Source organism: Trypanosoma melophagium, assembly GCF_022059095.1.
Source record: "Trypanosoma melophagium isolate St. Kilda chromosome Unknown ctg9segment0, whole genome shotgun sequence".
Classification (NCBI taxonomy): domain Eukaryota; phylum Euglenozoa; class Kinetoplastea; order Trypanosomatida; family Trypanosomatidae; genus Trypanosoma; species Trypanosoma melophagium.
Window position 1 is genome coordinate 38,458 of NW_027125194.1, and position 23,714 is coordinate 62,171.

The window sequence follows — 23,714 nt, forward strand, 5'->3', positions numbered from 1 at the left end:
CAAAACGTATTGAAAGCCCCCTCTAAAATAATAATAATAATAATAATAATAATAATAATAATAATAATAATAATAATAATAACAATAAGTATAATAAAAAGTATACAGAAAAGAGAAAAAATACGAAAATAAGTAAATAAAAGAAAGAAGCACAAGCGAGGATACCAAACACCAGCGTTCTCTCAGCCTTACTTAAATAAATACTCACAGCTATCATCGTATACCTGCCTTACATTGATGTTAATTCGCATGTGTTGCATTTGTTCCCGCCAGTAAATCTCACATTCTCTCTCTGTATCCTTTGTATTATTATTATTATTAATATTATTATTCATTTCCTGGGGAATTTTCCAGAGATAAGATGGGCAGTCATCCATAATCCTTGGAACAGCATGGTAGGCTTCCCGTGCAGGCCCAGAAAATACAGCAATATCACCACTGCGTAGCCAAAAGGCGTATGGTGCTTCATCACGGGATGCTGTCCCCATAAGAAATACACATGAGCAACCCAGAGAAAGGCTAATAAGTGGCTGTTGCAAAGACTCCTCACTCACATCTTGGTGAGCCATCATCATTGCTCCTACTGGAAAATAGTTAACAATAGATGTCTGAGGTTCATATGCAGCTTCGAAAGAATTTTTATCCTTAAGAAGACTTACTATTTTTTCTATGCGTTCTTTCAATGCATATGGAAATGGTGAATATTGTTCCCTAGAATACGTTTTCAACGTCCAATTGTAGCTAAATCCAAGCGTAGCCCATCGCATTGGCGGTGTATAGCGTTTTGTTTGCTGTGGATTGCTTGCGTGTGTTGAAAGATGATTGGGGTGCTGACGGGAATCCCCATATTTGAGTACTGCATCACGACACAGTTGCTGCTGATCCGCCTCTGTGAGAGCTGCAGGGAACACCAGCAGACCAGGAATAGCGTCAAATGTATAATACAACACCTCTGACTCGTCCACGGACTTTACCTCACGGATAAGCGCGCGGTTAGCTTTTGTGTTTGCCTCAAGCGTGCGGAAGTCCACCACGTCCGTAAAGTCCGTCTCGGAGAGTTTGTGCCGCCGTGCGGTTCGACGGTCCTGGCGGTATAATTTGTAATGCTTCTCCGCACAGCGAAAGGGCGTGAGGGCGAGATCCTCGTACGATGACGTATCCATACACACAAGCCAAGATGAACGTGAAGGTACACGATAAGGAGGATAATCACAAGACGGCACAGATCTTCAAGAAATAACAAAAAAAAACTCTACAAAGTAGGACTAAAAAAAAAAAAAATAGTCACTCCATACAATAAAAGAAAAGTTGCAGAACGCAATAGTGAACCCATAAACAGATTGATGGGTAAACAAAGCAAAAACAAAAATAGAAAAATACATATATACATATATGTATATACTTAAAAAAGATAACAAAACAGAAAAAAAATAACTATACACCACAAAAGAAAAGAAAAGAAAGTAAACATCAAACGATTTCCCTTCCAGGAAGAAACAAAATAAAAAGCGAAAATAGGAAGTTACCGGAAGGTCTAGCCTTATATGATTTGTGAAAACGATCCATGGGAGCGTTCCATAAAGAGGTGTAGTTTTCTCAAAAGGAACAGAAAGACGACTCTGGTACAATCTCTACATCGCAACACAAAAATAAATCAAAAAAAAAAAAAGAAACAAATATAATAATAGCTTTAACTGTAGGTAAACGGATAATTCAGTTTCACTCTAAGTAGATTTTTCTTAGTTGGTGAAACTCTCCAGTACCTTACCCGCCAGCTGAAATTTACACATATGCCTAAAAATGGCAGAAACATTACCTCGTAAAGATGACCTACGCCTTCGTTCCAGTGAGTAGATTCCTCTAAAGAGATACACCCAATACAATACACCCAAACCACTCGTAAATGAAGCTCCATAACAGGAAAGTGCACACGAAAAGGCAAGAAATGGTTTTATTAATGATGACATCCACCATTCCTTTGTTAGTATCACCATTAGTGTATTGATAATAGGACCTTCCGGTGTAGTTTCTTTAACAAAGAACCACAACAACATGCCTGAAAAAAAAACCAATAACCACATTAAACATCCAACGGTTATTAAGAAAAATAGAAAAAATCCCATATTTTTCCCACCAATACAAGCACCTACAATTCCACAATGGTGATCAAAATCACGAACATACAAACAACAAACAGGGCAATAATGAGAAATTTCATCGTTTGTATCAGTCGTAAACCCAGGGTCACAGAAAAACAAGCCCAACATCATCAATTCACTCGATATAGAGAATAACAGGGTCAAAAAAGTACAAAGCAACAAATAATTGTATGAAACATGTTGCAGTAGTAATGCGTTGAATAGTATAAACCTAAAGAAGACTATAGTGCCAATTGGTATAGCAAGAATGATAACAATACCTGGATGATAATCTCGAGCAACGTTTAATCGTCCCAAAAGTAAAACGCGACGAGCGACCATATAACCTGGTGACCCCGTCATCAACTTCGTTATGTGAAAATCCTTTTCTGTTATGCCAAGAATAAGGCAAAAAAAAAAAGATAGTAAAATGACAGAAAGAGAGAAGAAAAAAAAAATGGGTAACAAAATTAAGGGGAAAGAAAAAAAAACATATATACATATATATATATATATATATAAGCAGATATACTACAAGCCCTTTGCTTATAGCTACCGCAGGACACCCATACTAGATGCCAAGAAAAAAGACATTTAAATCGATTACACTTAATAATGAGTTTTCTTTAAAATCATGGGTATTAAGGTTAGTATCCACGCCCACGACTGTATCCTCGGCCACCACGACCACCACCAAAGCTTCCACGACCACCACCGCCGCCACCAAAGTTTCCGCGACCGCCGCCGTTCGCTCCACGACCGCCGCGAGCGCCGCCGTTCGTCCCACGACCGCCACGATCGCCACCACGACCTCCACCGCGTCCACCGCGTCCACGTGGTTTAGGTGGGTCTGTGAACATGCGCATCGGTGAGATCTGTGTGGGCGAGATGAAAATCTTATCTCCTTCACTAATAGATCCCGCCTGGACCCCAGGAACTGGCTTTACAGAAAACATGACATCCGTGGTACAACCCAGGATTTCCTCAATTTTTCCAATTTTGGCTTTATTTTCAGTGTACACAAAGGCATTGAAGCGCGGCACCACACCTTGCATGGTGACCTTGTAGACCAAGTCGCCCTCCGACGCGTTCATGAAGGTGCCGATGAGCTCAAGAGTCTCCGGCGGGTCCGCCTCCATCTCGCGACCGCCGCCCCGACCGCCCCGACCGCCTCGACCCCCACGCGCCCCACCGAAGCCCCGACCGCCGCCGCCGCCTCCACGACCTCCGCCGCCAAAGCCGCCACCGCCACGTGCCATTCACTTAACCGCTTTTGTATGTATGCTTTACATAAGAAAAAGGGAGTTGAGAGGAAATAAGTGAGAAATAAACAGAGAAGCATAAAATAAAGAAGAAAAACTTGAATGTACAAAAGTATGTACTAGAGTCTCGTATATAAATATAAATATATATATTGTTTTTGGCTTTCTATTCAGACACCTTTGCTCTATTAATGAATAACGATAGAAGCAATGAGAACATCTTCCCGAACCCTATCTTCAATTCCCATTCCTTTTTCAGAATCCCCTGCCGCACAATAGCAACAAAAGATAGGACCAATCTGAATTAGAAACAAGAAAAAGAAAGAAAAGAAGAGGGAAAAAAAACACACTTCTAAATTCGTTCAAATCTTGTTATAAAATAACAAGACAAAAGAAGATTTTAACCCATTCATTCGGTAATTTCACCCTTTCATATAATAAAAGAGCCCATGATGTAAAAAGAAATAAATTAATCGTTCCAATACAAACCGCACGAAGAATCTATAGAAATGGGGTCTACCAGATGCCAGGTTTGAAATCTCCTATGTAGTCACACGTCTCAGCAAATACGAAGAAAAGAAGGAAAAATAAAAAAATGTGTATGAATCGGAAAAGGAAATAAAATCAAACTCAAACACTTACTTCGCCTCCTCCCTAATAAAAAAATTATGTCTAAATAAATGTATATATGTATCAAAATAAAAGGCGAAGAAGAAGAAAGAGGTACCGACTCGGAGACCTATAATATTTTATATTTATTGAAAAGGGGTATTTCAACTTTACCTAAAAAAAAAAAAGAAACAATAAGGACTGCAGGGACATTTATCCTGAACGAAGACGCAGAAAAAGGTTCCCAAACATCATTCCACAGGCAAATGATATTCCCATCAAGAGGAGAGTTCGATACCGCATAAAAGAGAAAGAAGTGAACATAATGTGGGAGCCCCTCATAGCATAACCTGCAGCACCAGTCATTCGTAAAAATGGACAGCTTCTTCTACTCGACTCCAGCAAAGGTGGTGGGAAACCAGCACCGTTATTAGAGTGTTGTTTCCACATGGTTCTTTCCTTCTCTAGTAGTTTCATTGAGTTGAAAAGTTCAATCGCCTGCTGTGTTTCGAGTCCAAGGTTCTTAAAGTCCTCAACTGTATACGAAAGTAGAGTACGATAGTTGAAATCCCCTTTGAATTCCCTAAATTTACATCCATTCGTGGAAAAAATCTGTAAAACTTTTTCAAGGGTCGGAAATTGCTTTTTAACATAATGGAAAGCTGTTAAACCTTCTTCGTTTTTTTTGTGTATTGATGCGCCATAAATAGCCAAAATAACAGCGACGTCAATTTGTCGATCTGGCACTTCATACATTCCCTCAAAAAGTTTTGACATTCGAAAGTGAAAACAAAGGTGAAGAATACCATCAATATGTTCATCAAATGGTTCTATATTAGCTCCATTCAAAAGCAAGAAATAAACATCTGATTCTCTTCCACGATTACAAGCTATCATAAGTGGGGTTTCTCCCATATTATTAGCACAGTTAACATCAGAACCATTCTCCAACAAGACACGCATGGCAGCTTGGTTTCCACGATAGGCAGCGGAGTGTAATGGCTTCCAACCATCATCAGAAGCTTGAGAGAAGTCTGCTCCATATTTTTTTAAAAGAAGAAGCATATCAACATCGTTCAATGCAGCTGCAATATGGGAAGCAGTGTAGCCACGACGATTCCCCTCAGTGCCTTGATTTGGATTTGCTCCCGCGATCAAAATATTTTTAAGAGCCTCCATATCTTTTGACTTAACAGCGGCATGTATGCTATAGTCACCACTTGTATTTGGGGTATCAAAAGACCCAATCATGTCAGCTTTTACTGTATCTTGACCTATTCTTTTCCTTGAGTTTCCTGAAGAAAATGAATCGGAGGATTCCTCTGCTGACATTCCTCGCAAACCCTATTCTATGGGTATGTGCAAAGAGCAAACAAAACAAAAATAAAAATAAAAATGCATGGATCTACAAACACAAATCCAAGTACATGCATTGTCAAGAGCAACAACAACAAAAAAAAAACAGACGTACCCCCCACTCCCAGATCCACACTTTAGGAAGATTTGAAAGTGAAAAGGATAATAAGGGCAAAAGTTACTGAGAGGACTTGTACCATTCCACATAGGTGTCTATTGCAGAAGACCACTTATCAACAACACGATGCGATTCAATGTTTGGTACCTTAGAAAGAAATAGGCCCAACTGACACCAAACATCTCGAGTCACCTCACGCATGTAGACAAGAGAATACCACTGAATCCATGAATTTATGCGAGGATCATGCTCAAATAGAATTCCCCAAGCCTTTACTGCTTTATCAGTTGGCATGAGACGAGCATCTTCTCCTCGAATAAAGTCATATAAATGACTATAAAACTCAATAAAAGCGGTGCCCTTTGCTTCTTTAACCCATTCTGAAAGCATCATTTTAAGAGTTAATAATTGCTCCACTTTATAAATGTACATTGTCGACAACCAGTCTGTGCGTGGAATGCACTCGCCTCTATTGACGCCCATTTTCCAAATGAGTGTATACATTTCAAAGGATTCTTTTGCAATAGAAAGATCCTCGCAGAGTCGCGCGATTCCTTTTGCCCCAATAGCATCTAATCCATCAAGACGATCTAAAACCAAAAGGGATTCAAAGTAATTTTCCATTTCATTTCTTCCAGAGAATCCAACAGTGTTTGATCTACTCGTATAAGAAGAACGTGGTGCCGGTTTCACTACAGAAACACTACCAACAGGACGTTGCGCTGTGTTGGCAGATTGTACTCTAAAAGATGGACCATTCTGCGAGGTGGGAGTCTTACCTTTGAGCTTTGGCGGCATTCTATAATTTGTTACTGTGTCTACTAGTAGTAAAGGTGCGTGTAACATGATGAAAAGGCAAAACGAAAAAAAAAAATGGCAAGGAACGAAGCTCAACAGATATATAGAAAACTTCTCCATTCAAGTCATTCTTTCCCTATTTATTTCTCGCCATCATAAACACAAAGCAAAGGAAATGACAGATACAATACTCACAACCAATATATATATATATATATATATATATATATATATATATATATATATAGAGAGAGAGAGAGAGAGAGAAAATTCTGAACTTAGTCATTAGGTTTCTTTTTGCGTTTTGTGCACCTGAAAAAAAAAATAACAAAAAGAAAAAAGCAAAAAGAAGAAGCCCTTTTTTCCTCATTTTAAATCTTGGTTTTTTTTTTTTCTTCGAACAATATTCTTTTTATTTTCAACCTCTTTTCACCCCCTTCATTTTTCTTTTTTAATGGGGTAGTTGAAAGAAAAATATTTGATTGCATTTAATCACAGAACAAATATTATACCCTTCCGTTACGTCCTCAGTCTTGTCCACTGGGCTGCAAGAGTACCAAATAGTTGTGGAGGGTGATGGGATCACTAGCTTGCATTACACGTGTCCAACGACGGCGTCTCACAATGCTCGACCTGGTGGGTTTGGAAAAAAATGCCTAATCAAACCACCCGCTGTACATCCATCCTTCCTTATCATGTGAAAGTGAGTCTTGACGCCAAAGATTGAGCCATATCCACTTTGTTGGATCTGGAAGTTCATAACTTTCTCTACTGCACTCTACAGTGGCATCAGATGAGGAGAAGTTGCACGCATGATGCTGAGAAAAAACGGCAGGAACCCAATTCTTTCCATCAAGTATTTGATTTTCGTAACACGCCACCAAAAATACATCACGTTCATTTTTAAGAGCAGCAAAATCAGCGGTATTCTTTTAATACAAAACCAAAAGTAAATTACCAGTTAACGTCCCTACATTACAAGCTCGATAATATAAGGGTATAGAGAACTCTAGAACTTCACCCATTTGAAACATATTTTTTAATGGTAAAACTCCAGATGCGATAGGTAATGTCTATTTATTCTTTTTTGGTTTGGGATCATGAGAACCCATTAAGGAAAAGCTAATAGTTTGCAAACGCAAAAAATCGATACTACTAACAGTAGGAACCACCCTAGGTACTTCTCTTCCTGAAAGTGTGTATTCATCACCATTTTTATGAATTGACGCAAACAATGGACTATTTTCAATCCACTCATCCGAGATACGTAATTCTGAAAAATACACAGGAAGAATACGTCTACCAGGCAATGATAAAATAAGCTTATCCAGAATAAGTTGTACTCGATGAACTTTTTCTCCAAAAACACTTAGAAAACCCCCTTGGGAATAAATATCCATGGAAACGAAAGCATTAGGCATGATCAAAGCTCTAGATGTCGTATATTGTTTTATATCAAGACGAGAGACTCGTGGACGAGTTGCATAAAAGATGCGTATAGGCTCTGGAGAATTTACCAAAGCAAAACTTGGTGGTGCTTCTACCATATCTGACATAAGATTTAACGTTTTTATTTGTGCGAGTAGCATATCATTTTCTCTAAAGTCTGCACCAAAATTAAAGGCACCGAAGACCATAAGGTAATCAAACCGTGCCTCAATATCAATAAGGGTATCACCAAAAGGCAAACTCCCCATTAACATACGCATACTCCTCGCTCTCATCGATGCCGGACAATTCGTCGGTTTAACATTAAGGAGAATTATACACATGCTGACTTCATTAATACGCAAAGCACATCCAACAGCTGTGAAAGCACTCTTTTCAACATCTTCAGAACAAACAGGGACCGTTTCTATAGCCTCAATATGTGAGGAACTTACTATAAAAGAACGTCGTATAATAATAATAATAATAATAATAATAATAGCATTATTTGTTTGTCCTTTTTTTTTGAATGTAGAGTCGTATTTGCAAGAGCGTAGTATTGTGGTGTACCTAAATAGTTAAGAAAGTACCTACACGTCTCTTCATTACCAATAAGATCATGCGGTACATCTATGATACCGATTACATACACCTCATGGGGTTCTCTAGGCATAAAACTACCTAATACTGCTGTATTCTCTGGCAAGGAACGTCGACGCATCGAGAAACAGCCATACCATACATCTACAACTTCATAAGGCATACGTGCAACCATAAACTTCCTTTCACCATTTACTTTCACTAATTTAGAATTTGGACGTTCAATTGTGGTACCGTGTACATTTAAAATAATGTCATTCTCACGTTCAAGACACAAAGGGCAACACATAATAGAGTTACGACAAGTGTCGTTGAAACTTCATAGAAACAATGTCGACGTTCAGTAGAAGTAAATTCCAGTTCATACGGATGTGGTGCCTCAAAAAAGTACAACTTTAGTCGTCTAGAATGAATAGGATCCTTCTCCACATGGTATAAATTAGCCGCTGGAGATTCAAAAGACATGTACCCAACCAAATCAAGGTTTGCAAAACGACGTCGGAAAAAGTCAACATTCCAAATACGGTCTTTTTTATTCCCAATAAATGCTGCATCATTTACTTTAATTACCATAAACAATTCATGTAGGTATCGGTTATTAGGAAGAGCATGAGAGGGTGCTACTAGCGTCATAATTGAGGGGTAGGGTGGAAGGAAACCTCCATGCTGAGACACAACAGTTGCAGAAAAAGTATTAGTAGGTTCAGTAGCAGTAGAAGAATCAACAACCGTTGAAGAAATAATATTCGAACCTAAAGCTTTACTCTCCGTTATTATTTCCTCAGTTATATTAGTAGGAGTAATAATCAAAGCAGAATCTACAGTAAAATCAGTAGCAACTTCAGATGCAATAACAGGAGCGTTGACAGTATCCTTAGAGTCGTTAACTTCTTGTTTCATAGATCCTTCCTTATAAACGTCAGACTCCATATTGCCATCAATCTCCAAAGAGTCATCAATTAAGAAATCTTCATCCTTCTCATTTATTTCATTCTCAGACAGATTCTCTGGCTCACTGTCCTCTGTACATGTATCTTGTTTTTCATCTGTTACTTCTACTAACTCTTCTCTTGACCTTCTTTGTTTTTCTTCTCCCACTTCATTTTCTGATGTCTTCTCTTCTGGTTTTGCTTCTCTTCTGGTTTTGCTTCTCTTTCTGCTTCAATGTCATCAGTGTCAAGGTCAAGATCAGAATCTAGTTCAAGATCTGATTCTTCATCATCCAGAATGATATCTTCATCTCCATCTTCCTCAAGGTCAAAATCCAATCCTTTATCAGCTCCAAGGATATCTTTATCGTACTCTAGTTCTTGTTCTCCTTCTTGCTCCTGATTTTTGGGAATTTCATCCTCAGCAAGCAACTCCAATAACATTTCATCGGTTTCAGATGTTATTGTTTCATCCGTATTTTTTCCTTCGAAAGCACGTATATGTAGAGAAATTGGATCAAAATGTAATGACTCATCTCTGTTTGACTTACCCTCTATCACAGGCTTCTCCGTCTCCAGTGATTCAAAAGCTTTTGCGAGAGCACGTACAGTAACTTTACCTTCCTCTAATTGTTTCGGCCGCACATCTCCAAGATTCTCTGGCCTTAGTGTAGTATCATCGGCAGCCCTCGACATTGTATTATTTGATTATGACGATTTTATTTCTGTTGCATGCTGCTCTGATTCCAAAACAGCAACTTGCTCTAGTAGTTTTTCTACCTCAGCAGCTCCTTCGACACCCAATTTCTTTTGCACTTCTTCAATATGTTGTAAAAGTCTTTCAATTAGACGTTCCTTTTCAGCATTATCGTGCCGTAATTTTTTAATTTCATCCCGTTGTACTTCAAGCTCTTCTTCAACTTGCCGCATATATTTCTCCCGTTCTTCCATCATGCGTCCTGTTTCAGCTAGTTTCTCTTCAAGAGACATTTGAATTTCCCTCTGTATTGCCTCACTTGCTGCAATTTCATCTGATAGCTTATCCTGTTCACCCTCTAATGCTCCTTGCAATTGTCTCTTAAGTTCTTCAATTTCCTTTTGAAGAGCAGCAATAACCTCATTGTTGTTACTCTCATTAACAACAGCCTTATTTACAATCATCTTTGCAAGTTCAGCGCAGCGTAGGGTACTCATTAGTTTCCTCATTCTGCAGAGAGGATGGACTTATGGTAGCCAGCATGACCGTTTTTGAGTTACCACCAAGGTTATCCTTTAATATCCACGTTAATACAGAATCACGGTAAGGGATATGGCGTGGTTTTCCTGTCTCTTGCTCCTCCGCTAGGCCACTAATGACATTGCCCAAACATGTGAGTGATTTATTGATATTCGCGCCTTCTGCGAGTCGTTTGCTCGTCGCAATTGTCTTTGACGCCCGTTCGCTGCCAGCAAGATCAACAAGATTTAAATTTGATGTTTTGGTTGTCACAAGTCGCCCATTTGACCGCCGCTGCGTGATCGTCACGGCAAAGAGTGCGTGTGAGCGGCTGCTCGCTGCGTTCATTGCCGTTGCCCCGGCAGTGTGCACCTTATTACCGTCATGCATCAACTGAAGAAAATCTGTCTCAGTGGCCACAAGAAACTTCGTTAGACCTTCCACAAACGGACCAAATTTTGGGTGTTCACGGACACGCAGTGTGGAGTCATCAAAACCGCTATCTGCAGGACACAAAAGGCAACGCACCTTCTCGTTGTAAATCTCAAAAAATGATACTTCCACACACGTCTCAATACCACTGTTATTGAGACTTTCCATCTCAGAAAATATATTTTTGGCAATACTGGGAATAACAGCTGGATCTGTTGGTTTACCCATCATAGAATATCTTTTCCCACTTCCTGTTTGCCTATATGCAAAAATACAACCATTGTAACCTGTGATAACATGATCAAACAATTCGAAAACAACAGGCCTGTACACGGCATCTTGAGAAGCATGTGGGTTTGAGCTACCATCTAATTGTACATCGGTAGACCATAGCGCCTCGTCAAAGCAAAACTTACCACCTCTACCCTCCGTGCAGTCAACCACCTGCACCTCTTCTCCATTCATACGTACGATAATATTAGATTTTTCCCGCTTTTCATCCACATTAAGTGGTCTACAGCCGACAACAACTTATACTGGCATTTTTCTTCCCTTTTTTTTTCGTTACTGGTTAAAATATAGGAGATAAATTTTCCTTCTGAATGATTCTTTAAAAAAAATATATATATATACACGATCTAACTAAATAAAAATATAAATAAAATAGCAGGTGTAAAATAAAAGTGATTAAAATCGAAAAAATGAAAGAAATAAATAAATAAAGAAAAAAAAACAATGAAAAACATGAGCCTCTCCTAACAGTATTCCAGGAGAAAAAGAGTGAGTAAAAAAATATAATGATGATGATGGTTAGGAGTATTATGAATATTATCATTATTATGATTATTATTATTGTAATGATAATGGTAATGAAATTATAAATAGCAAATCTGTGAATTTTGGAATTTACAAGAAGAAACTCAAAAAAAAAAAAATGGTTTTCAATAGATGTAAATAAAAAAAAAAAAAAAATCTTTTTTTTTATTTCTTTAATCATCTGAAGTGACTTCTATATTGTTACGTTTAACTACACTTTCTATGATATTATTCATGGAAAGGAGACTATCTTTGGTAAGTGACCCAGCTGAGCTCTGAAAGAAGAGAAACTCTTGCAAAATAGCTACAATAAGTGTCATGGGTTTTGACTCGAACTTCTTTCCTGCATCCGTACCTTTGGTTGCCTCAGCGACTGCTGTCATGACGGAGATCCTTAGCTCCAAACTGGGTGCGGCATTCAGCGAGAGTACGGCGAGGAGGAGGGCGTAATATCCAGCCAATACATTCTTCTCTGTATCCTCTGCGTGGTACGCACGAAATGTCAAGGATGCGATACGTGTAAGAAACAATGGAGAATCTACAAGAGAGCTGGTAAAATCCATATATCCCTGTCGAGCTTCCCATTTTACAATGTTTGTTGTAAAACATAAAGTAAAGGCAAGTGTATCTGGCATTACCTCATCATCTAAAAGGGTTTTTGCTGCTTTATTTGCCAAAGCACGACATTCCTTCTCCTGTCCACTCAAGACAGAGGGAACCAAACCTGTTACATTTGTTAGAACACGTAACGCAGCATTTATCTTTGGATGATTATCATCATCTTCTCTAGTGATTAGACGTCCCAAATGAAGAGCTGTTTTCTGCAAGGCCAAGGAATGAGTTGAACGAAGACCTTCACAAAGTGTTACAACTTCTAACAGGTGAAGAGCATCTTCACATTCATTCTTACAAAGAAGAGCAGATACAACATCGAAGCCATTGAGTTCGGCAAATATAAGACAAATGCTACTATCAGCAAATATTGCTAGATTATTATTCTGTCTGAAAGTTATGTCTAAAAGTGCTCGAAGGGACATAGATGCCATAGATGTGTTATCTTCTTTTTGTCCCAATAAAGTATTTACCACTTCAGTTAATTCAGTTAAGTCTTGTCGCTGAGATACAGCTACCGTAGGTACTCGTTTTACTCGCTGAGACCAATGTGTTGACTGACTTGTCGTTACAGAAATCGCCGTATTAGAACCCTCTTGTGGTGATTGACAGTGTAGAAGAAGGAACCTTACCAGTGAAATCTCGCATAGCACCTCAATCTCGCACATTTTCACAATAAATACAAAAAAACGAAAATATAGAAACTGTTGCTCATTTTTAATTCCTCCAGTGGAGGAATTACATAAAATGTCCAATAGTTTCGATTGCAAACCCGGCCGTTTTAGTGATAACATAACAGTTGAAGCTCCATGAGTTATAAAGTGTTTTACTAATGCAATAAGAGCCTCTTGTGTGCGTGCGGAAGCTGCAGCTCGTGCCAAGTAAATACACATATCCGCCATTTCTTCCTCCTCCTTGCAAAAGAAATTTATCTCAGTAGCAAATGCACTCCCTGTACTCTTTTGAGAATCTATTTGCTCATAACTAGTATTCGCAGTAATTAGAGAAGAAGAAACTCTGTTACTATCTTTAGCATTACTATTACTCTTACTACTCTGTGAATCGTCTTCTTCACCACTACGAGAGAGTGAGGGGCTCTTGGCAACCCTATAATCATTTCCAGAGGCCATTAAATTATCTAATGATCCAGCCAGATCTAAAAGGGAACGTCCACGTTTACGCATCACCTATAAACAGTTGCTCAAGCAGAGTGAAAAAATTAAAAAAAAAACGAATAACTAGGCGATAGTCGGCCTTTTATTCTACTGAAAATAGATATATTTTTCCCCTACCACCCCTTCTATCTCACTCTCTAAAGTTTTACTGTACAAGAAAACAACGGCAAGAAGAAAAAAAAAAGAATAGAAGTAGTAAAACGATAAACCAAGATGTAAACTGCAGCGAAGATGAAAACGAGGATAAACATAAGTTTATATGTACGATAGAAAGAGAAATTGAAAAGGAAACAACCACCACCACAACAACAACAGGAGAAAGTGAAAAATAGAGGGGGGAGCCTTTCACTACTACCACCACTGATATCACCAAACTTAGCAAAAGTTACAGTAGTAGTTATATTAGTTTCTTCATTCTCATGGAGCACTGCCGCGCAAAACAGAATCATACAGGCTATCAAGAGTTTCCTCTGTTAGTGCAACCGTCTCCTTCTGTTGCTGCCGTCGTGGGGTATCACCACCACATCCAATGATGACTTCACGTGCGACGTTGCGCACCTTTGGTGGAAGTCCGCCCAAGTGAAACGAGGCCCCTTGCAATAAAGGAGTTTTATTACTTCGAAAAATAACATTTCTCAAAGAAGCTGCACTGTAGGTATGAGATCCGTGACTTAGTGAGGGAACGTACTTTTCGAGTTTTGACACGTCGCCATCTGCGAGGAAGTCTTCCGTTACGATGGGAATACCACGTCCAACAGCGATGAGAAACTTCGGTGTACGGGCAACGGGTCTGCCAACAACAAGAACATCCGCGTCTAAAATATCTTCCGCTACACGCCATCCAAGTCGCCGCGCCAACTTCTGCGCGTCTGCCCGCTCAGTCCCATCCATACCGGAGAAGCACGCAAGCCGTGGAGACAACGAGGGTGTTACTCTCGCCGTTACTCTCCGTGATTCTGCTACTGCGGGTACTGCTGCTGCTGCTGAAGAAGAAGAATTAGAGTAATGAAGAGTAGGAGGCACAGGAGGAGGAGAACTGGCAAGAGAAGAAGATACCACTTTGCGTGGTGTTGTTTTATCGTCACATGAACGTCCCCGTTTTTTTCGCGTGGTAATTGACTCTTCAAGGTATGGGACAGACTCGTTACCTCCACTAGACGCATCTGCGTGAAGCTTATCTGATAAATCTATTCGTTTGTTTTCCTCTGCCGTTGTTCTGGATTTAGATGTTCTTGGGGTAGGTCCTTCTTTCATTAACTCTTCTGCTACATTTTCAGTAATAGTACTACTAATTATTTTGCTAGGGGCAATGGGAGAGACACCACCACTCCCATGTAAAAGTTCGTTAGATACTCCAATTGGAGTTGTTGTACACGTTGTGATCGGTGAACACGGTGTGGGATGTGGTATACCGTTTTTGCGAATTTGTGTATCAATTGGTGAAGGACTATTATAATCAAAAAGTACTTCCACATCTCCAAACGTGATGCGGGTTCCAGGCTTAAGTTGATAGAAACGCTCCGGTTCAAGGCGAATACCAATCCCTCCACCAACTGCTGCAAATGTTCCATTCGTACTGTTACAATCTCTCAACCATGCATCTCCATTTTTTGCCACCTCAATTACGGCTTGCATTCGACTAACAGCAGCTCGAGGAGATTCCAGACTAATGAATGAGACACCATCAGTAATGGGAATTGCACTTCGGCCAATTATGTTACTTCCAACCCGAAGTAATTCTATTTTACCACAATTCATGTTGACAAGGACGTATTGTTTCATATTGAATAACCACTATCAAACGACACAAATCTTGTCCTCTCATTAATAAGAGAAACGAGTGAAAGAAAAGAATGAAAACAAAAAAAAGAATACACCTATCATCATCATTATTATCCTTACCATTATTATTCCAATGTAAAAATAAAAAAAAAAATAAACTCATCTGAAGACTTATACTATTCACGCAGAGAGAAAAAAAAACAGAAAAACACACGCATATAATATATATATATATATATATATATATATATATTATATAGTGTAGGCAGAAAAATCCTACAAAAAGGACTCATCAACTATTATAGATTGGAGGATGTGGTGGGATTGCAATAGTTGAAAGGGGGAAAAAACTAGCCGGTTAATTCGATATCAACACATCTGCAGCTGGTCTCTTGACGAATACTCCAAGATCCTCTCCCTGACCGGTAATAGTTGTGGCGATGTAAACCACGTCATCAAACGTCATGGTGATACGCTTAAGCGATTCTCCTGAACCCAACACCTGAGAAGATTGCTGCATTATCGTAAACGCTAATTTTTGCTTCTCTTCGTTCTGAAAGTCGCCGCTGCTTTCTAACACCTGACCAAGTGATGAAAATATAACAAAGTGGTTGGCACCCTGATTAAGAAGACGATCCTTCACCCAGCCAGTCTGGCTCATTACAGATACCCTTCCCCACAGAACCACAGAGATAATGTAGGAAAAAAAGAGAAAAAAAAAACAAATATATATATACCATCATAAAATAATTATACATTACTTGAAAAAGGAAAAAAAGAAGTTATTTAACCTTTATATGAGCCCTCGCAATGGACAAATACATACAAAGAGACAAGCAACAGCTGTAATGGAGTCATAAACGAAAAAATGAAAAAATCCCCATACCATAGCAAGAGCGATAATAATAATAATAATAATAATAATAATAATAATAATAATAGTACGAAAACAGAATAACAGAAGAAAAAAAACATTTTCAGTAATGTTTCTTTGGGGTTTTCTTCATTTTTGGCTTGCTCTGAAACTGAACGTGCAACTGTTCCTCGAAACTGAGGTCCTCTAAAACCATTGGTTTGGGTTTATTGCGCCAGTGTGGTCCCATAAAGTGTTGGCGGTCGGTCAGCTCCTTATGCCGCATAACGGCGTCAGGATCCATATTGCCGTAGCCCCAGTTTGTCATGGGCACAAAGTCCCGCTTCCCCGCGCCGTGCGGAAAGGCGTCGGGGCTTTTCTTCTCTGCACGTTGTTGTATGCGCTGCTCGTGGTGCTCAAGCGGATTGACGACGCCCCAGTCGTATCGCCCGCTCGCATTGGGGAGAAGACGCAGGCGTTGCTTTGAAACACACATGCGGCCGTACGCAATGCGGTCGAGGGCGCTGGCGAGTTGCAGCTGCAGCGTCTGGCCACCGTCACCGCGGCTGCGGGCCCACTTCTCCCGCACTTCGGCCAACGTGTGCTGCCGTACAAGCGGATCGGCAACACTCTTGGCAAGAGCAATGCACTCCTTGTACAAAGCTAACTTTGCTACTCGATTATGAATATCTTTTCCTTTCGCTAAGGGAAGCGTCTGCACTAATTGTTTGTTCATCTATGAAGCATTCCCTTCCCCCAACAGAGGGAATCCGAAAAAAAAAAATCTTGGAAACCAAGTAATAATAATAATAATAATAATAATAATAATAATAATAATAATAATAATAATAATAATAATAATAATAATAATAATTTACAGAATCAACAAGAAAAAAAAAATAATAATACTATTATCATTATTACCATTACTACGGTTTAGTGTAGTCATAGGAAGTAAGAACTTACCAAATCATAAAACAAAAAAAGATAAAAAAGATAAATTAATAACTTACGGAACTTTTTTTTTCTACCATTCAATTATCTATGATTCATTTTCGTTAGTCCTCCCCACTTGTTAGGATGAGGCGGATTTAAAGTAAGACATAAGTGTCTTTGGCTGCGAACGCACTTGTCTCTCAATATTCGGTGGTCTGCAATTTCTTGCAGCTTCTATATATGTTCTCTCCTTACTCTCAGCAGCGGGAGAAGTGGCATCACTGGGGGTACAACTAGTTGAATTTATTTTTTGTGTTTTTTCACAAAGTTTTCGTCTTACCTCTATACTACGTCTATGGTATTCCTCTTCAGAAATAAGTTCTCCATTTTCCTTGTGTCGATAGTACACCACATCTCTTGAAATGTACTCATCATTCTCAAACACAGTCTCAGTTTTCACATCACGAATGTATCTATTCTGAAAAGCCTTAACTTCTGGGTGAAAGAAACCTGTAAGCTTCGGCTGATCAAGGCTAGTAACAGCACCATACTGTTTTTGCTGCTGCTTCTGCTGTTGCTGTTCCTTTTTCATTGGAGAAATAGAAGTGTCAGGAGCGCAAAATACCATCGGCGGCGCATCATCACAAATAATAATATCATCATTTGTTACTGAAGTAATTACAATATCAAGATTTTGCTGCTCTTCATTCATAAATTCTCTGTCGCGAGAGAAAGAATTACTTCTGCTCCAGCTGTTATTATCGGTGTAGCTACTGTTTCCATTACAGTCATCAAGTTCTTCGTCCTCATCAAGAAGAGCTTGTCCATTATATTTATAGGTGGAGGATTTTTTTGCGTTAGTAGTGCTATTTTTAGTAGTACTAGTGGTTTTTGTTAGATCACCGGTGTTAACATTATTCTTCTTTGAGGCTTTGGCAAGTTTCAACAGACTTGTGGTATTCTTGTTAAAAGTTTCATCACTTGCCTTTGCACGACGGGGTTTCTTTGTCTTTGGCTCTGCCTTGGTTGAGTGTACAGTAGACTCCCGTGCATGTTTTTCACCGCTCAACATACTTCCAAAAAGTGTCTGTTGTTGCTGTTGTTGTTGTTTTTTCTTTTTTTCAACAGATTCTTTCGGTAATACCTTTACCTTCTGCTGTGGAACCTCCTCCTTAATAGCAGGTACCACTACCTCCACCGCTGTTAAAACCAAGCGTGTAACTTGCAACTCTTCACGCACCTTCCCAGTATTTATTTCCGGTACACTTTCTGTTCCCCCCGCCTCTATCGGGGCTGTTGGTTCAACGGGTTTAACGGGTGGTGTTGGCGGTGCCACGGCGCTGGTGGCGGCCCGCCGCTCCGCCTCCTCGCGGCTCACGACGTTGTAATTCCGCAGCAACAGCGGGCCGCCGGGGAGCAGCGATGGCCGCGAACGTCGTGGCAGGGATATGGCAGTAGTATTGATATTAATACTAGTATTAATGTTACTGTTGGTATTAGTAGTACTGGTGGTGTGTGCTTTCTGGAGTGCGTAGACGCCGACATGAGTACTCCCGTCAATTGTCTCCTGCATCTTCGCCGCTTCATGCATACTGCGACAGAGTACAGCCATCCAGTTTCTGCTCTTTTCGTCCTGGCCAGTGACGGTGTACAAGACACTGTAATTACTTTCTTCGGCGGCGCGAATGGTTTCGAATGCCGCACGCACGTCGTCCTGCGGGAGATTCAAATCCCTCGCAAGCACCAGCGATGAGTCCCTCGCAAGCTCAAGTACCTCTGAAGGCGTCATGGAAATTATGTAACTCTACACTCTCAGTGGGCACACTATTACATATTTAACACAATAAGATATAAATAGAAAAAAGGAATTTAGAATAAGAAATCACAAGAACAAAATGATATATATATATATATATATATTCATTTTCTTTGGGTGTGGGTGTGGCTGTGTGTTTTTAATAAATGGGAAATGGACCTCAGTTCAGAAACTAGTCAAAGAGAAAACGGAATATGTTGAATAGTAGCAAATAAAAAAATAATTACAATAAAGCATATCCCATTTTTGAAATCGGTGCAAGTATCCAGAGGGATGGGCCACTATTATTTTTTCTCTTAATTTTGTAAACTCGCACAACTGACACCATATCAATTGCAATAATACCTCGTTTTTCCAGCAAATAAATTACCCTCTGCAATTCCTCAACACAAAAACATCACATTTGAAAGTGTGTATAGGTCTGCAGGATGACATCCCATAGTCCAAATGGCAGCGTTGTGAAGAAAAAAAAAGATTTACTTCGTTTTTATTGCAGTACAAGAAATGAACCAAGAAAACCTGCAAGTAGGACCTAAAGTCCCACCATAAGCGGTGAAGGCGCACCTCACTGCATCAAGAGCCACATGTGAAAATTTAACTAAAAAGCAAATGAAGGATAAAGGCAATAAATAATAAACAACAATAATAATAATAATAAAATCTGCAAATACCCATCATAATTTAAGGAAGAGGAAAAAATTCAAAAAAAAAAAAACAGAGAAGGGGATAACACCATCTACTAAAAAACATGTTACTATTTCCTGAAAAGCAAGATGTCATGGCATACACGCAAACAAACAAAAAAAGAAACACTTCATATCAAGAGGGAGTGTGATGATCTTTGTTTTGCACTATAAAAAATAAATAGGGCTTATTTGTTCAGGGCCACAATCGTCAAATTGTTGTTCCACATGCTTGAATACAACAAACTCGCGTGATTCATCCTCATGCACACGGAGAACACTCCCTAAATTATTGCATCTGTAACAGTAATTGGGTGCCGACCACACTGTGCAAACGTATTCCTCGTCAAAATGGTAGGTGAATCCCTCTTGTACCAGCTGATGGGCTCTCGTTAAGAGATTAAGTCCATTACGGTACATAAACTCGCGAGCTACATTAGCACCAAATAAGTGTCCAGCCCCACGCTGTGAAACCCCCCATCCGTTGCCGGATCCAGGGTCTGACCAAACAAGATCTGCAAAAGCGCCTTCATTCGGTATTTCCTGTTGGCGGTGAAGTAGTCTAATATGATCAACTGTACGAACTTGCGGTGATAAACCTCCGTGAATACATAATCCCCGTCCCTCAATGAGAGCACCAATTGGCATACAATCAAACACTTCCGTACAGTGTCGCCACACCTCCGCTGTGTTGTATTTCTTATTACACTCGTCATAGAAACCGTAGGTTGCCGTTACTTGACGTGTCTCATGGTTACCACGAATGAGAGTAATTTTACGTGGGTATTTTACTTTCATCACGAGTAGGAAAGTAAACACTTCCACACTGTTAAATCCACGATCTACCAAGTCACCTAGAAATATATAGTGCATACTCGTTGCACCAATCTCTCCCGTAAGAGCAAAAAGATGTAAAAGATCTGGAAATTGTCCATGAATATCACCACATATAGTAACAGGCAACGGTACATTTGGCACATTACTTTCGTCAATAAGGATATCTATCACAGTACTCAAAAGCAATCGCATTTCTTGAAGCTCTAGAATCTCCTTGCGACGTACCTTTTCCTCCAAAAGATCAAGGTCCATATATTAATAATGGATGTACAAATGTAAATAAGTTTAAACCCCCACCCCCAGTAGATAGGCAAGTGTATAGTTATACACACCTAGAAAAAAAAAGATATTGGGGTATTTCCTCAGTTTTACTCGCGTCAGTACCTCTACGTATAACTACGTCTCTACAATATGTCTAATTTGTTCCCTTTTTCTGTCTTTGAGTTTCAACCTTAAACGAGAAACAGTTCTTGTAGAGAGCAGCAAAAACAAATGGAACTACATAATTATTCTCAAATTCAGTCTCTTAATGTAAAAAAAAAAAAAAAGAAAACTAACAATAATAATAATGATAATAATAATAATAAATAAAATAAACAAATGTCAATTTTGTGCGCACATGAGTTTGCAAACAAATATTTGACCAATGTAAGAGAAAGGTATTCACATAACGTGGCAGAAGAAGAAAAAGCATATGAATTTACTCCCTCTGCCTTTTTTTTGTTTTATCTCCCTGTTTCTGTGAGTGTCTCTACGTAGGTATTTATGTATCTCTAGTAAGAAAAGACAGAAAAGGAGAAAACCCGCGTGTATGTAAGAAAGGAGAATTATAACTATCTCATTGCAACTTAAGTATAACGCAACCCTCACTCTCTCAGTGTCTCCACTTCACTATAGCTACTTTCTCCCGTAATATTCACAAAACCACACGCATAACCAATAAAAACTATTACACTTACTCACATAGATACATTTCTTGTTGTTTTACATGCTGTCACGCTATACCTCAGCTGCATTACCTATATTAGAAGGTTCTTCAACGTCAACTATTTCTTCAGGAATTGAAATCTCCCAATGAGCAGGAAGGCTAAATACTTCCAAAGGAGTATGACGTTCCAAACATCGCTCAACAATATTTAGAATTTTCTCTAAACGTGTTTGTATCTTTTGAAATACAGATAAGTGCGTTACACGAAATATGAAAGGTGATAAACTTTTGCGTATGTGCATAACAAGTGGATATTGAGGATTAGAAGGATCACCCTCTCTAAAATTAGACATTGTTGTGTAGGTGGAACGCCGGAAACGACAAATAGGTATACGGTCTATCTCTCCAAAAAAAGCATTGTCTTTTGGTTCCCTATGTGAGTAAAAACTGCTTCCATGATCAATAAAAGCATACTTTGCTAAACCCTTTATACGTTCTGACTTTGGAGGTCGTCGACATGTTGTCCTATCACTACATCCACCGTATACAAAATTATTATGATCATTCATTCCTCTATCTGTATTACCGATTAGGAAATCAAAAATTGAACGATCATGTACGTCACCAATAGCACGAAGACGAGAATTCTTCGGTGGCCAAAGATGATGTCCAGGAGTGTAATATTTCGCTATAAATGCATTGTCCAATTCATAGGGAAGAGCTAGGAACGTTGAGAGAGCAGAGTGCACGTCATACATCCAAAGTTGTATAGTCACATGGGCACATAAGAATATTTTTGGTTGATTATTCGTTGGATAGCTACAAGGGAGAAAATTACGTTTTGTATAGTTATATTGAAAAACAAAACGATCTATCCACTGAGAAAATAACACCGAATAAGCTGTAGCTACCTTCATATAATCTAGTGGAAGTTGTACAAATACAGATGTTGGTATACGTGAAAAATTTAGTGCTCGATCAACAGAGAATGCCAAATATTCACTAGTTGCCTCAAAAAAAAATTTCTGTTGCGAAACCTTTACAATGGCCTCAACATTGTTATGTGCGTAGCGCAGCTTAAACTTGATTGTACGCCCTTGTGTGAGACGTGAGGACATGGCCTTGATATACCGCATATTATTAAGATTGCCAAGATATGCCTGACAGAGGGCATCGCGTTCGGGGGTAAAGTCCGCATTGCGCTGATCGCACGCCTCCCACTCCCGTGCAGTTGCGGTGCGTGTGACGTCGAACGGGAGTGGCGTTCCGGCGCCGGGGACCTCAACAATATCTGTAAAGTCGTGCGTTGGCTGATTGGGATTTCCGTTCAGTCCGTCCACTACGGCGAGGTTCCGCTCGAACGTCTGCAGCGCCTCTGTAAACTCCGGTGGTATTGTCTCGTCTATTTTTATGGGGGTATCGGGTACTTTTTCGTCTGTTTTGATGGAATTATTGGGTATTGTATCACCTGTTTCGATTTCATCATCACGTTGTGGTGCGGTAATACGCGTTGGTAGGTGTGTAAGACGGTATTCAACAAGCAGCAGGAGAAGAAACCACAACAAGAGTACTGTAGTCATCAACCGCTTCATCCGAGACCATTTGACTTTAGATTGCGGACGACGTATCATTCCTATTTTGTTTCTTTGCTTGTTTTTCGCCGTAAACGGCTAGGAGAATAATAAAAAAAAGCAAGAATAACACAGAAAGATATCGCAATAAAAATAAAGAAAAGAAAGAAAATAGATAAAAAAAAAGACACCTCAACTTTTTTTGAGGGGAGGGTATTGTTTTTCCAGGAAGGAAAAAGAAAAAGGATTGCATTCTCTCTTTCTTTCTCTCTGGGAGTGAGAGTGAAGCAAGTGTTTTAAAAAAAAAAAAAAGCATGACATAAAGGGTAATACAACTCTCACCCAATATTCTTTACTCATCACTTTCTTCCTTTTCCCTTTTCATCAACGTATTATAATCCTCTTCAGTTTTTGTATCTTGTTCTCTTTCATTCTTCATGTCCTTATCCCTTGTTTCTGTCCTTTGCTCCACTCGTCTCTTCTGCACCGCCTGTCCCTTTGCCTCATCCAGCAGAAGCTTCTCAACTTCCTTCACCTGTGCAATGTACGCCTCCTTCTCTGTGGGTTCCGGTACAAACTCCTCCCGTTTCTGTTTTATACCCCAGCGAAACATCTGCGTTCTGCTCAACCGCGTCGTTGTGGTGTTGCGTGCGGTGTGAGGGGAACTTTTGCATTCAAACGTCCAGTGGGTTGTGGACGCACACTTCTGACACACACGTGCGGACGCAGACTTTTCATCGACGCCGCGAGGGGTGCTATACTTCTTTGGAGCCCCTGCATCTCCATACATGGCTATGACAAAATTGTTTTTAAAGGGGA

The 23,714-nt window shown here is 39.5% G+C and overlaps 17 protein-coding genes across 19 annotated transcripts; all 17 read right to left on the minus strand.

Annotated features, from left to right (window-relative positions):
• Positions 1-188: 188 nt before the first annotated feature.
• Positions 189-1,163, minus strand: LSM04_001078 (Alpha-ketoglutarate-dependent dioxygenase AlkB-like; the record flags this gene model as incomplete). The annotated part of the gene is made up of 1 exon (XM_067332641.1): positions 189-1,163. One exon carries the CDS (start codon positions 1,161-1,163, stop codon positions 189-191), a length of 975 nt encoding a protein of 324 aa, XP_067185542.1.
• Positions 1,164-1,739: 576 nt separating this feature from the next.
• Positions 1,740-2,501, minus strand: LSM04_001660 (Palmitoyltransferase; the record flags this gene model as incomplete). Its single annotated transcript, XM_067332642.1, has 1 exon — positions 1,740-2,501. The coding sequence occupies one exon, from the start codon at positions 2,499-2,501 to the stop codon at positions 1,740-1,742; it is 762 nt and encodes a 253-aa protein (XP_067185567.1).
• A 284-nt stretch (positions 2,502-2,785) lies between these two features.
• LSM04_002743 (H/ACA ribonucleoprotein complex) lies at positions 2,786-3,397 on the minus strand (the record flags this gene model as incomplete). Its single annotated transcript, XM_067332643.1, has 1 exon — positions 2,786-3,397. One exon carries the CDS (start codon positions 3,395-3,397, stop codon positions 2,786-2,788), a length of 612 nt encoding a protein of 203 aa, XP_067185617.1.
• An 825-nt stretch (positions 3,398-4,222) lies between these two features.
• Positions 4,223-5,341, minus strand: LSM04_002288 (Ankyrin repeat-containing domain; the record flags this gene model as incomplete). The annotated part of the gene is made up of 1 exon (XM_067332644.1): positions 4,223-5,341. The coding sequence occupies one exon, from the start codon at positions 5,339-5,341 to the stop codon at positions 4,223-4,225; it is 1,119 nt and encodes a 372-aa protein (XP_067185601.1).
• A 202-nt stretch (positions 5,342-5,543) lies between these two features.
• On the minus strand, positions 5,544-6,281 carry LSM04_000867 (Potentiating neddylation domain; the record flags this gene model as incomplete). The annotated part of the gene is made up of 1 exon (XM_067332645.1): positions 5,544-6,281. One exon carries the CDS (start codon positions 6,279-6,281, stop codon positions 5,544-5,546), a length of 738 nt encoding a protein of 245 aa, XP_067185528.1.
• A 656-nt stretch (positions 6,282-6,937) lies between these two features.
• Positions 6,938-8,484, minus strand: LSM04_009085 (uncharacterized protein; the record flags this gene model as incomplete). Of its 3 annotated transcripts, none has more annotated exons than XM_067332648.1 (2): positions 6,938-7,210; positions 7,454-7,918. In XM_067332648.1, 2 exons carry the CDS (start codon positions 7,916-7,918, stop codon positions 6,938-6,940), a joined length of 738 nt encoding a protein of 245 aa, XP_067185898.1. The 3 variants fall into 3 exon arrangements, with proteins under 3 accessions (XP_067185898.1, XP_067185896.1, XP_067185897.1); XM_067332646.1 differs by lacking the exon at positions 7,454-7,918 and adding an exon at positions 7,256-7,315; XM_067332647.1 differs by lacking the exon at positions 6,938-7,210 and adding an exon at positions 8,280-8,484 and having other exon boundaries at positions 7,355-8,136.
• Positions 8,485-8,552: 68 nt separating this feature from the next.
• On the minus strand, positions 8,553-9,934 carry LSM04_007717 (uncharacterized protein; the record flags this gene model as incomplete). The annotated part of the gene is made up of 2 exons (XM_067332649.1): positions 8,553-9,331; positions 9,385-9,934. 2 exons carry the CDS (start codon positions 9,932-9,934, stop codon positions 8,553-8,555), a joined length of 1,329 nt encoding a protein of 442 aa, XP_067185822.1.
• A 12-nt stretch (positions 9,935-9,946) lies between these two features.
• On the minus strand, positions 9,947-10,399 carry LSM04_000551 (uncharacterized protein; the record flags this gene model as incomplete). The annotated part of the gene is made up of 1 exon (XM_067332651.1): positions 9,947-10,399. One exon carries the CDS (start codon positions 10,397-10,399, stop codon positions 9,947-9,949), a length of 453 nt encoding a protein of 150 aa, XP_067185509.1.
• A 10-nt stretch (positions 10,400-10,409) lies between these two features.
• Positions 10,410-11,351, minus strand: LSM04_000177 (Kinesin motor domain; the record flags this gene model as incomplete). Its single annotated transcript, XM_067332652.1, has 1 exon — positions 10,410-11,351. The coding sequence occupies one exon, from the start codon at positions 11,349-11,351 to the stop codon at positions 10,410-10,412; it is 942 nt and encodes a 313-aa protein (XP_067185493.1).
• Positions 11,352-11,875: 524 nt separating this feature from the next.
• LSM04_008053 (uncharacterized protein) lies at positions 11,876-13,498 on the minus strand (the record flags this gene model as incomplete). The annotated part of the gene is made up of 1 exon (XM_067332653.1): positions 11,876-13,498. One exon carries the CDS (start codon positions 13,496-13,498, stop codon positions 11,876-11,878), a length of 1,623 nt encoding a protein of 540 aa, XP_067185839.1.
• Positions 13,499-13,906: 408 nt separating this feature from the next.
• On the minus strand, positions 13,907-15,271 carry LSM04_004331 (Forkhead-associated (FHA) domain; the record flags this gene model as incomplete). Its single annotated transcript, XM_067332654.1, has 1 exon — positions 13,907-15,271. One exon carries the CDS (start codon positions 15,269-15,271, stop codon positions 13,907-13,909), a length of 1,365 nt encoding a protein of 454 aa, XP_067185683.1.
• A 358-nt stretch (positions 15,272-15,629) lies between these two features.
• Positions 15,630-15,932, minus strand: LSM04_004768 (uncharacterized protein; the record flags this gene model as incomplete). The annotated part of the gene is made up of 1 exon (XM_067332655.1): positions 15,630-15,932. The coding sequence occupies one exon, from the start codon at positions 15,930-15,932 to the stop codon at positions 15,630-15,632; it is 303 nt and encodes a 100-aa protein (XP_067185699.1).
• A 316-nt stretch (positions 15,933-16,248) lies between these two features.
• On the minus strand, positions 16,249-16,860 carry LSM04_003243 (uncharacterized protein; the record flags this gene model as incomplete). Its single annotated transcript, XM_067332656.1, has 1 exon — positions 16,249-16,860. One exon carries the CDS (start codon positions 16,858-16,860, stop codon positions 16,249-16,251), a length of 612 nt encoding a protein of 203 aa, XP_067185636.1.
• Positions 16,861-17,199: 339 nt separating this feature from the next.
• On the minus strand, positions 17,200-18,849 carry LSM04_009174 (uncharacterized protein; the record flags this gene model as incomplete). Its single annotated transcript, XM_067332657.1, has 1 exon — positions 17,200-18,849. The coding sequence occupies one exon, from the start codon at positions 18,847-18,849 to the stop codon at positions 17,200-17,202; it is 1,650 nt and encodes a 549-aa protein (XP_067185902.1).
• Positions 18,850-19,727: 878 nt separating this feature from the next.
• LSM04_004223 (Calcineurin-like phosphoesterase domain) lies at positions 19,728-20,648 on the minus strand (the record flags this gene model as incomplete). The annotated part of the gene is made up of 1 exon (XM_067332658.1): positions 19,728-20,648. One exon carries the CDS (start codon positions 20,646-20,648, stop codon positions 19,728-19,730), a length of 921 nt encoding a protein of 306 aa, XP_067185679.1.
• Positions 20,649-21,395: 747 nt separating this feature from the next.
• On the minus strand, positions 21,396-22,955 carry LSM04_005201 (uncharacterized protein; the record flags this gene model as incomplete). The annotated part of the gene is made up of 1 exon (XM_067332659.1): positions 21,396-22,955. One exon carries the CDS (start codon positions 22,953-22,955, stop codon positions 21,396-21,398), a length of 1,560 nt encoding a protein of 519 aa, XP_067185717.1.
• A 292-nt stretch (positions 22,956-23,247) lies between these two features.
• LSM04_000052 (uncharacterized protein) lies at positions 23,248-23,685 on the minus strand (the record flags this gene model as incomplete). Its single annotated transcript, XM_067332660.1, has 1 exon — positions 23,248-23,685. The coding sequence occupies one exon, from the start codon at positions 23,683-23,685 to the stop codon at positions 23,248-23,250; it is 438 nt and encodes a 145-aa protein (XP_067185491.1).
• Positions 23,686-23,714: the final 29 nt, after the last annotated feature.